The following is a 12,379-nucleotide window of genomic DNA, read 5'->3' as shown; positions in this document are numbered from 1 at the left end:
ACCTGTCTCCCTCATGCTTTTTCGTCAGTACAAGCAAACAACAGTCGGTCATTTAGAAGCACCCTCTTTGCAACACCGCCTGTGTCGTGTACCACCAATACAACAACAGATCTCACATCGTATGGACTCACATCACATCACACCGAAAGAAAAGAAGAAGAAAAAACGAGAGAGGAGAAGAAAAGAAAGACCCAAGTACACCACTGCTATACTTTGGTGCTAAACCAAGCCAGCATACGTTTTCTGCGTGCATGGCTGGCTTAGCTCTGTGTCATGATCGACTTATTGGGGCTGGGAGGAGCGGATGTTCTTGGGGTAGAACTTGTCGCCGCCGACGGCCATGAGGATCTTCTTGCTGAGCGCGTCGCCGTCCTTGTCGCTGGACTTGGAGACGTAGAAGGCCCTGGAGAAGCAGTCGACGAGCTCCGGCGCGGCGCACATCACCATGTGGAACGGCCAGTACCACCCGGGCCACGTCACGTAGCTGTCGCCCCGCCGCACGCTCGCCACCACCACCTCCGCCAGCGTCTCCGTCCTCCCCACCGGCAGCGGCCCGACGTTTATCTGCAATCCCATCCGTCATCAATCAATCAGTGAAACCAACCTATCGATCGACGGAGGAACTGCCGTGAATGTAATGGTGGTTCAGCGAGGGAGGGAGGGAGATGGTTGGGTGTGCGCGTACGTCGCGGGCGTCCTCGTCGAAGCCGACGTTGCCGTCCTTCTGCACGCCCTTGCCCATGGTGAGGTTGGAGACGACGTAGCCCGGCATGAGGATGGTGACGCGGACGTGCGGCCCCAGCTCCGCCCGCAGCGTCTCGTAGAACCGGATCACCGCGGCCTTGCTCGCCTGCAAATGCAATGGAGTACATCCACCGACCGGAGCGTTAATTCTCAACGTGGCACGTACGCAGCGATCGATAAAGATGTTTGGTGAGCTGCTGATCCCGAATTCATTGCGGTGATTAAATTCAAATCAGCAACATCAAAAACAAGGGTTTACGTACGTTGTAGAAGCTCATCCGCGCCACGGGGACCCTGCCGGCCACGGAGGCGGTGACCACGATGTTGCCGCGGCTGGCCTTCAGGTAGGGCAGCGCGAAGTAGGTCGGGTACACCGCGCCCCAGAAGTTGAGATCCTGCGTACACGTACGTAGTACATATGGTGGAGAAATTAAGAACATGATTATACTTGGTATAAACTTGTTTACAAGGTAGTAGCTAATGAGGAAACTAATCGTGGATTTCTGTTGCTTGTTTCTCAAGTGAGTAGGTTGCTTACCATGACGTTCTGGAAGGCGGACACGTTGGTGATCTCCTCGAAGAAGCAGCTGGACCACACGCCCGCGTTGGCCACCAGGTGATTCACTGCGTGCATTCATGCAGAACCCAGCGAGACAGGAAGTATTAGCAGCTGAAACTCACTGGAGCAGTGCCATTTTTTGCTAGCTAGTAACTCCAAATGATCCAGCGAGACTTGAATCGGCAAGCTGAACTGACTACGACCACGCACTCACTCACTCACTCAACGCCTGATCGGTGCAAACAACCGTACGTAAGTAGCTGGGGTACATTCCTATCAACCGGACTAGGCATGGACAACCTCACATGCATCACTGCTCCGGAAAGTGATTTGCTTCAACTAATAGCCATAATGATGCACGTAGGAGTATATATAATCATACTCCGTCGCTATCTGAGTGAGAGCTTGCTGTCAGTGTCAGGTACCGCACGCTGAGATTAACAGAGCACTTACATTTGCCGAAGTGGGCGAGGGTCTCCTCGACGGCCCGCTTGGCCTCGTCCACGTCGGTGATGTCCGCCGGCACCACCAGCGTGTCCGGCGCGCCCAGCTCCCGCGCCGTCTTGGCCACGGCGCGCAGCGCGATCTCCGTCCGGGCCACCAGCGCCACGCACGCGCCTTTCCTCGCGTACTCGTACGCCAGGTGCTGCAAATCCAAATCACAAGCCAAAATCTGTAAATAATACTGTAGTTCATTCATGACCACCGCCTTATAACTGAGGCTCTCCTTCATAATTTACTCCGGCCGGGCGGTGACCGCGGAGCCACATGCAGCGGCAGCGTGCACGAGAGCTGCCGGTGCTCGCAGGTTTCCAGGAGGCCGATGCGACGGGCAGGACTGGCGCCCATGCTCCAGGATTTATGGGGTGGACGGTGAGAATTCAATTCAATCAATTCCATCCTGCGCTGCCCTGCCCGGCCAGGGAATTACTCGCTGCATCAGCAATTGATGCCATCTTGGTACTACTGTACACTCCTGGTACTACGCTAGTTACCGGAAGCTTTCAAGGCCTTCAAGGTGGTACTATATATATACTCCTGTAGTATCTCCTCTCCTTATATTCTTCCTGCAGCTTCTGCACACGTATAACAATTCTTCTCTATTTATTCTATCTATGAGTGGGTTTTCTAGTCAGTTTGCGTTTTACTACTACCAAATATTGCGCAATTTATGTGTGCTACTTCTTTTTTCTGGTTTTGAGTGTCGCTAACCGAAAAGAAGAAAGCCGCTGGAGAAGACGTTCCCACGTGGTAGTGGATTATGGAAACCGTGGGCCAGGCCGCCACAGATAAACGCTATTTTAGCTACGGCACAAGGTTTCAAAAGAGAGATGTTTGAACAACATTTTCAGACGCCTGCTGCTAATCAGCGTTCCTCATGAGTGTACATGGAATCTAAATGAGGGGCCAAAACGAGGTCTGTACGAGCTATCATCATCAAATCAAAGCATGTATATACACCAACAAAAGGAGGACCAGACTTTATAATAAAATTTAGAAGGAAAAAGAAAACCCAATTCTGCTGAACCAACCGATAATCTGACAACGAGTATGCCAGCAATGGAACAGAAACAACTAACGTATAATTTTCGGTCGAGATAGTTTCAGTAGTAGAACTGTAAAAGGGTGGCCAGCACAAACCAACACGTACGTACGGGTCTAGTCTAGTCTGTTTATTACCGCGTACGTACATATGTACGCATGCATGTAGATGCAGGGAATGGTCAGAGACTGACGGACGGGTCAAGATCTTACCGCATGGGTGGAACCCAAGCCATGAATGACCTGCGCAACGGGAAGTCGGGAACGACTGTACAAGAGCCTAGGGGGAGGCAGGCAGGCTTTACTGACCTCGCCGATGCCGGAGGAGGCGCCGGTGATGAGCACGACCTTGCCGCGGAGGTCCTCGCCGGCGGCGAAGGGCCTGATCAGCAGCCTGTAGACGAGGCGGCAGAGGAAGGCGACGGGGAGGTATGCGAGGAGCACCAGCGCCAGCCCCACGTACATGAAGCCGCCGAGGAACCCGTTCGTCAGGGCTTGCCTCGCCATGCCGAACGAAGCTTCGCTAATGGCGGCTGTCCTTTCTGATGCCCTGCCCGCCGGAGAAGAAGATGTTGGATGGCTGTAGCTCAGGTGGTGGTGGAGATGGGGAGCTCGTGGCCGGTGTCTATTTATTTATGGCTCCGGCCGCCTATGTGCCCGTGTGTGGAGTTGAGGGGTTGAGAGGGAATTGATGAGTGGGTGGGCTATAGGGCCATTGAAATGTTGTATTCAACCCAAAAAGAAAATGTAGTACTAGTTGTATTAAGATATATTTTTTCCATCTAGTTTTTTTTAGAAACACTCTTTTCTCTGCGAGTGAAAAACAAATACTCCCTCTCACCCATATTAAATCGATGGTTTAATACAAAGTTAAGTACTAAACCCGCGGCAATTAATATGAAATGGGATGGAATATTTTTCCTCCGTATGAAGCAGCCTTTTGGGACTCCCGCACTAAAGTTCTTGGTGCATGTTGTTCTCTTCAAAATTTCTAGTAATACTGAAAAACATATAAAAGTTTATGCATGCAGATTGGGGTGTTCTTTCCCATCGCAAAAAGTTTCAAAATTAAAACTTAGATTAGCATGCTGCACAAAAATACAAGCAGCAGGGGTCGAAAAGGCTGATTTAAACTTGTACAAAAACGGCCAAGCTTCTTATTTTTTGCACATGAAACATCCGTCGGAATTATTTTATAAAACAATTATTAGTTCAACAATGTGTATATTCTTTTGGTGATTTTTTGACAGGCCTAAAAAGTGGAAAATGTGTCTACAAAAGTGGAAATATTTTTGGCACAAGGAGCATTGGTGCCAGAGACTGGAAGTTATTTTTTTTTCAATATACATAATAGAATTGTGTGTCTCTTGTATTAAGGAGAGAGAAAAGTATCAGGTTATAGATAACACCGTAAATGTCATTGATGGTATCCCAACTCCGTAAAACATGTGGTTGATTACACACAATTGCTACTGTAGCTACAATCACTGACAAACACATGTCGCCACCCTTCGTGTCCTCACCCCTGTTGTCCGGGATCTTGCTATGCCAAGCACCACGTTCCTTTCATTTAACTGTGTCGTGGTTTCATAAGCGGCGCGTCTAGCTACCATATAGTGCTCTTTTTGCGGTATACCGTATAGTTCTGTTGTGTGCATGTGATTGGAAAGAAAATAGAATTACAGTTATGCAAAAAGTCCTACTTTCTCAGTTCTCAAAAGAAAGGCACATAACTTTTGAATGAAATCAAAGGGTACAAATTTTACATGAAAACTACCAACAACTACAATACTAAAAGTACCCTGCAAAAAAAACTAAAAGTAATATAAAACTATATTTTATGATGTAGTATTATAGTTGTTGATATTTTCTCTAGAAACTCGGTCAAACTTTGTACAGTTTGACTAGAGCCGAAGTTATATGTCTTCCTTTTAAAAACGAATGGAGCACAAACCAAGCAATCTATATAAAAAAAGTACAGGAATCCTTTCTATGGTCTAAATCCCCCCCCCATCCCGCCCCCTCCCCCCCCCCCCCCCCCCCCCACACACACACACACACAAAAAAAAATTACAAATTCTGTTCAATCAATTCCGGGGCCCTGTCCTATGAGACCTTATCACGATGACTTCTCAATTGTCTACTACAACAAATTTTGTCCAGCTCCGACAAGAGAGAGGTGATGACGGCGGCGCGCCTTCGGCTCACTTCAGTTTTTGTAGTTGACGCTAGATGGCCTATAAACTGATGTAATTTTTATTATTTTTGGTGTTCCTTGAGCTGCCATGATTAGATCGAAAGTTTTTTATTTTAAAAAAAGTGCCCTAATCATTGGTCACTGTCTAGATTGGTGGTGTAGTGAGGTGATGGGCAGGGAGGAGCGGGACGTGAGGTGATGACCAAAGTTAATACCGGTGGGCTTGTCCGTCGAGGGATGGGGTTGGCTTTTTCTGGAAGCAAAGCCAACCATGCAACCTCCGTCCGGAAATACTTGTCATCATAATGGATAAAAGAGGATGTATCTAGATGTATTTTAGTCCTAGATACATATCTTTTTATCCATTTTGATGACAAGTATTTTCGGACGAAGGGAGTATCTGCTAGCTCTTGGACCTTGGAGACGTAGTACACAACCTACATTAGGATTAAACATGCTATTACGGCTAAATCTAGTCTGCTAGTATTGTACTTTCAGTAACAGTGATGCAATGAAAAATCTATTCCCGTGAATACTTACCTAGTTATTGTTTTCTTTGGAGTTTTTGTAGGACTATAAATTCGAACCGTATAGTCCATTAGACACCATTTCTCAAGGAAGACGATCGAGTGCACATCGCTGTCGCAGTCGCGACATCTACCGGGGGGCCGGCCGGGCCAAAATATGGTGGACACGTCCACTGGCGTCGTCCGTCCGTCCCATGCCAGTCCAAGTCAAACAGTGTCTATACCTTGCCCGGCCCATATGAGGCCATGAATTTATTAAACCTGGCAACGAGTTGGTTGGAACGCTGGCGAAAAGTATAGGGTGCACGATTAATGGCGCCGAGCGCCTGGCGGCAACAAATGCCAGCGTTGACCCCATGGCTTGTACTACCTCCGGTCCTTTTTACTCTGCACATTAGATTTGTCGAAAATCAAACTTTGCTAAGTTTGATCAAATTTATATTTAAAATTATTAGCATCTATAATATCTAATAAATATAATATGAAAATATATTTCAAGATGAATCTAATGATATTGGTGTTGTTATGTGAATGTTTATAATTTTTATATAAACTTGGTTAAAGTTGCATTAGATTGACTTCGGACAAACCTAATATGCAAAGTAAAAAGGACCGAAGGAAGTACTACTGGTAAGTATTTTGTCACCAGGACGCCATACGCTCATACTCTACGTCTACGGTATTCACTACGTACGTACGTACCTACTGGTGGTAGTGCTGCTTTGTACTGTATTATACTGCTACTCCGGTTGCAGATTGAGAGCCTTGGCTCAGTGGTTGGGCATGCGGTTGTGCAGCCTAATGACCCAAGTTTAATTCCTAGAATTGACAGGTAATGCATAGGGGTTTCCTCCATTTATTGAGGATCAAGTTTGATGTGTGGTGGAACCATTCATCAAAAAATATCTTGATACTCATTTAAAAAAAATCTGAGGACCATATTTATCTTGGTACTCATACTAAAATCGCCGTATGCATCCCTAGTTGGTGCAGAGGCCGGGGAAGTGAAATTCTCCCTCATTTTTAGACTGAACGACCCCTTCGCACCTCTCGCGTCGCCTCCCCCCGGGCGACACCAGGGACCCCAACCCTAGCGCCGCCAGCACCTCCCCCTCCTGCCGCCGGCGTGGGCCGCGGTGGCGGCGGGTCCGGTGCCAAAGGTCCTGGGCGGGGGGAGACGGCGGATCCCATCTAAGACGGCGGGGGCGGCCCTTCTCATGAGATCCAACGGCGGCAGCTAGGACGAAGTATCCGGGCTGTGCGACGGGGGCCCGAGCATCATCGCCGGCGGAGCGGCGGCCCTGCATGGACCGCAGCGGTGGCAGCGCCCCATCCGGCGAGGTGGGCTGTCCTGCTCGTGATGGTGACGACGGCTACTGCGGATCCAACGCCCCGTTTGGATCCGTCGCGGGGAGGCCTTTCGCCGACCGGCGACGCGTGGAGGGACCGGTGAGGAGATGCCGGATCTCCGCCGGAGTACCGACGGCAACATACGTCTTCGTGGCGAGGTTCCGCTCGGTTCCAGCCAGCCACGAGGTCGGGAAGACGTGGCTTTCGATGAAAATCGCGCCAGACTACGGTCTTGGCGGACAATGGCGGCGTCTCAGACGTCGTTTCCTTCTGGAGGCATCGTCGTTGTAGGCTTCATCAACCTGACCGGGAAGTTCCAGGGGAAACCCTAGATCTGAGTCTACCGGATCGGACGATGACGGTGCTATCGGTATCGTTCTCCCTCATGGGGGCATCGTTTTGGAGCGAGTGCTGGTTGGAGGGGACAAGAGAAGGAGCGGTGTTTCATCTGCTCCATTGATGACGGCGGATCTCAACGGCGTGGCGCAGTGGAGACTCGACGCCTGATGAGCGGAGATGGACTCGCGCAGGAGGGCGACGCTGCCTGGCGTCATGGTGGCGTCGGCGGCAGTTGGACCGGCCAAGGTTGATGCAGCGGTACAGCTCTGAAGATGAATTCATGGCAGGTGGCTGCGGCGGCCTCATACCCGGCAGGGGTCCTGGTTGAGAAGCACGTCGGACTGGTGGGTGCCCATACCCGGCAGGCGTCCTGGGTGGGACCTCCAGTCTTTAGATGTTTAGATTTGGCTGTATGGTCTGTTTGGTATTAGGTCCAGACTTTCAGCGCCCCTACATCAACTGGATAGGGATAGCGACAGTTGTTGCTTAGTTTGGTGGCTTTAGACTTATTGTTGTATGACTCTTATGGCCGGTCCTGAGATTTTAGGGGCCCGGGGCGAGACTAAAAATCAGGGCCCTTAATATGGATGCCATAACAATAAAATTGAATATACATATATATATATAATATTTATTAATAACACTCAAATGCATCTAAATCGGTATGCATATAAAATAATTTATACATATTACCTTAAAATTTTCTTCTAACAATCCTCGATGCAAAGTCAACTATGATGGGATCAATGTCAATATCATCCAATAATTTCCTCTCGATGCATAATGTTGCCAAATCATTTAACCGCTCTGAACCATTGTTTACCTCAGATAGTTATTCAGTAATTTCAACTTTGTAAGCCAGTCACACTCATAGTAAATAAAATGTGGTAGGCAATAAAGATATTAGGATAACAATCAACTTCTTGGACATGCTCGAAAATATCCATTGCAAACATTACACCGTATGGCAAAGTTAATATTATAATCTTCAATTCAAAAATAAGATCATATACCTGAACATCTCATGAACCATTAAGAGAGAAAGTTTGTGCAAGACTCTTCAAGTTCAATATCATGCAATGACTTCAGGGTGTCCGAGCTCAATAATAATACGAATATTTGGATGCATTTTTCCATAATGCAATCAGGGCCAAGATCGTGCTTGGGCATCATATTGATAACCATGGATGAATTTCAAAAGAAAAACCAAATGTAAAACAAATAACAAAAATAAACACAAGATTTTAGTCAAATCCAGGGCCTCAAATCTGAGCATTTAAATAAAAACTACCACAGTTAGGATTCCAGTCAAACATAACTATCACTTTTATTCTACTAATAAACACGGTCGCTCCTGAGATTTTGGGGGCTATTCATCTAAGAGACTAGGAAGTAGGAACCACAATATGAATATAAGATATACCTTAAAGGGTCGAATTATTGATGGATGAAGAGCAAAGCGAGGTTGCACCGGCCGCCAGGGAATTGAAATTGGCGGACGACCTTACTGATTTAGGAATGAAAAACGGATTTAGGGGAAAAGGAAAAAAGAAGCGCCATGCGCACAGTGGCGATTAGCCAAGAGACAAACATCGGCGACTGCCGGGAAATTGGAAAGCGCTACATGAATGCATGCGTGATGGAATGGAAAGCGATCAATCAGTCCCTTTTCTTTCTACGTGCATGTACTAACCTAAGGAAAGAATCGAAAGGGATCAATCATTTCCTTTTTTCTTATGTGCATATACTGAATGGATTGAATGGTTTCGCTGGCTCATCCTCCGTGACTTACTGGGTGCGTATGTTCTGTTGGGCCATAGGCCATAGCCTACGTGTATACCGGGGAGGGGCCCCTGGATTTTGGGGGCCCGGGGCGGCCGCCCCCTCTACCCCTCCCCAGGGCCGGCCCTGATGACTCTGTACGATCTTGTGTCAATAATTAATAAAGTGGCCGTATGCATCGTCCAGATGCAGAGGCAGGGGGTCGTCCTCCTTTTCTAAAAAAAAAGATTGATGTTGCCGTCAGTTATTAGATGAACAGATTGACGTTCCCGTCGGTCAGTTGGACGATGAAATAGACCGGCGTTCCCGTCAGTTGGATGGATGGATGCACCCAACACTTTGGTGGCCGTAACTCTCGCCCCCGGCACCAACGGCCCAACACCAACGGGAAACCACCGAGGAAGAAGACGGAGAGGCTACCTGCTTTGACGACCGGGACACCCAGCGTGGGAGAAAAACCATCAGCACGGCTGCTACGTACTGGGACGGCCTACGGCTCCAGGAAGGTGGGCGTATTGAATGCAACACCATGCGCCGTACCGGCGGCGACAGACGGAGGAGCTAGCCCAGACGCCGCTGCCGCCGCATAATAAATCTCTGCTTTTGACTTGACCGCTGCCGTTTCCAGTTACCTTCCACTCTCTTTACTGCCTACGGCCGCGTGTTTGACGCCGTCGCGCCGTGAGCTTCCCTGCCATCGTTCATGCGACGCGTGGTGTGCATGCATGCATAGTACCACAAAACTGCCCTGTCAGTGTTGAAGAAGATATATGGCAGAGGCTTGCGCCGGTGTGCCGATCGACGGGGGAGAGTTTGTATTTGACATTTTGACTTGGACGGCCGGGAGAGCGAGCTGAGGTGAAGTCGTAGCCTGCCCATGCATAGATGTATGTGGTGGAGGTGGTCGTGGGGCATCGGTCTCCTGGAGAGGAGTGATTGACCCGGTGCATGCATAATTGCGTTGCCCATGCTGCTTTGTGGGCAAAGAAAGCTACTTATCTGAAGCTTACCCGCTCCCACTGAGTAATGAGCACCATACTTCTTGGGTCTACTTAAATAACTATGGTCAAACTAACATTCAATTTGGCTTCATTTTGTTGCTGGAGCAGACTAGCCTGCCCATGCAATAGATATAGTGTTATAAGGGCATCTCTAACCAGACTTGCCTAGTTAAACCCTCTATGCAGTCCATACGTGCGTGAACAGAAGCGGACGACTCACATTTGTCCGTCCGGACAGCCACAGAAACACACTCCCATTTGCAAACCCTCATTTTCATTTAAACTCATGCATGTGGATTACTAAACCATACAAATAGCACACAACAATCAAAATAACAAAAGGCGATTCAATAATGAATTTTTAAATTTAAAATAAACATGTGGTTCAAACAGAAATATTGTCCGAAGTGCATAGTTCAAGCATAAAATCAAAAAAATAAAATAGAATGGCAATTGTGATACATTGTCAAAAGCTAAGTGTCGGTGTACTAGAGTAGGGGTACCCTAGTATCCCGAACTTGTGCACGGGCAGTCGCAGCATCCCGCGGCAAGGCTTGCCGGGTGACCGCCAAGATCCTCCGTGGTTCCTTTGGAGCCATTCAAGAACAAAGTGTCCAAGTCAAGAAGACAAGACCCCGGCAAGGGGAGCTTGCCGGGAAGGCCACTCAAGGCATACCAAGAAAACTTGCCGCGACGCGCCACGCGTCCCGGCAAGGCCCGGTGATCGACAAGCTCCCGAACACGACAAGACGACGACCGCGGCAAGGAGCTTGCCGCGGGAAACCCCCACTTCGTGCCCGCGCTCCAGCACACCCGCCAACGTGTCGCTCACCCTCGCAAGCACACGTGGCAGGAGGCCGTGCAGCTAGGGGTGCGCGGTGGCAAGCAGGCGCTGACAAGATAACCATCGTGGCAAACGGTGGCGTCCCTAGCGGTCCCTTTCGGTACTGTTTAGGCGACACAGACGGGCAATTAATGCCCTTGTCCCCTGCCGCCAGGGTTAGGTATGATACACTGTAACAGGTAGCTGTACCTACCACAGCACCTTTCCATTTTTGCCCTTTACCTCCGTTGCCACCTGTCGGTAACCCCTTGAGCATATAAAAGGAGGCCCGTGGGCAACGTAGGGGGGGAGAGAGCCAGTTCGAACACTCACGCTCGGTCCTGCTAGCCGCTGGAGTGTACTGTAGCACTCCGCGCTCCCGAGCTAGAAATCAATACAAAACCATAAAGCAGGAGTAGGGTTTTACGCATCCGTGCGGCCCGAACCTGGGTAAATCGCTCGCGTGCTTCGCCTCGATCTGCTCTTTGCGCGACCTCCGCCCCCCGCCGAACCGAAAGGGACCCGGCCCGCCGGTCCCATAGGTGCCCGTGGACCAGCACCCCGGCACTAAGAGTGGTAGAAGTGAAATGAAAACATTTTGCTTTTGCCACGGAATGGCATTTGTGATACATTGTCAGAAACTAAGAGTGGCAAAAGTGAAATGTTAAAATCTACAGTGGCATAAGCAAAGTGGGAACAAACTAAGGTAGCAAAAACAAAGTTTTCTCTCAATTTAACGGTCCCTAGTGTCAATCCACATATGCTTCACAAGATGATTGAGTAGTGTGCACATGCCCTTGCCGATCTTAAAATCGTCAATGCATCCCTAAGAAGTTGACAACATATGTTGCATCTCTAAGAGGTTCACAACATATGTCTTGTGAACATGGATAGTTTGCACCGTACGCAATAAGCTTGTCATACAGAGGGTGCCTGTTCGACGTGCTACTGACGCCATCTTTAAAATGTGTGGATACTTGCAGCTCTGGCGGCCGCTTAGCCACTCCCAGGACCGGGACGTCATCAACAACCTCCTCGCCGACCTTCGATCGATGGCCTTCCGCTTGGCGCCTCCGCTTCCTCCCCCCCCCCCCCCCCCCCCAAGAGCCCGACTAGATGCTCTGCCGCACCCCACGCGTGTGCGTGTTTTTTGTTTCTTCAGGGCTTGTTGAGTTGTGCCCTCAGCATTAACCCTTTGACTACTTGTCTGTACTAGACCTTTTGTGTGTGTGTGTGTGTTTGAACCTTGTTGGATGTTTGGCTTGGGCAGTTGCTTTATAATATAAAGCGGGACGAAAGCCTTTTTCGATAACATGGATAGTTTTTCTTGAATTTTTTTGAAGCTTTAAAATGTGTTTCTTAGAAGATAGTGCCATATGAGCATTTGAGGGGTGGGAGCGCATGGTATACACTCTCCGGGCCGCAAATCTGATACAGTTAACACTACTTAATAAATAAAATATACATATAAATAAATAATGAAATTAATTGTGAAGGATGCATCCTATATATGTC

At 48.7% G+C, this 12,379-nt stretch overlaps 1 protein-coding gene across 1 annotated transcript; it reads right to left on the bottom strand.

The window, feature by feature from the left end:
• Positions 1-28: 28 nt before the first annotated feature.
• LOC125530524 (11-beta-hydroxysteroid dehydrogenase A) lies at positions 29-3,490 on the bottom strand. Its single transcript, XM_048694907.2, has 6 exons — positions 3,155-3,490; positions 1,757-1,949; positions 1,283-1,368; positions 1,008-1,139; positions 686-850; positions 29-564 (listed from the first exon to the last, which is right to left on the bottom strand). The coding sequence occupies exons 1-6, from the start codon at positions 3,350-3,352 to the stop codon at positions 283-285; spliced, it is 1,056 nt and encodes a 351-aa protein (XP_048550864.2). The 5' UTR covers positions 3,353-3,490; the 3' UTR covers positions 29-282.
• Positions 3,491-12,379: the final 8,889 nt, after the last annotated feature.

Source organism: Triticum urartu, chromosome 5A (assembly GCF_056163025.1).
Source record: "Triticum urartu cultivar PI428250 chromosome 5A, HENAU_Tu73, whole genome shotgun sequence".
Taxonomy (NCBI): Eukaryota; Viridiplantae; Streptophyta; class Magnoliopsida; order Poales; family Poaceae; genus Triticum; species Triticum urartu.
Note: the sequence above shows the minus strand (reverse complement) of the source record. Positions and strands in the feature narration are given on the sequence as shown.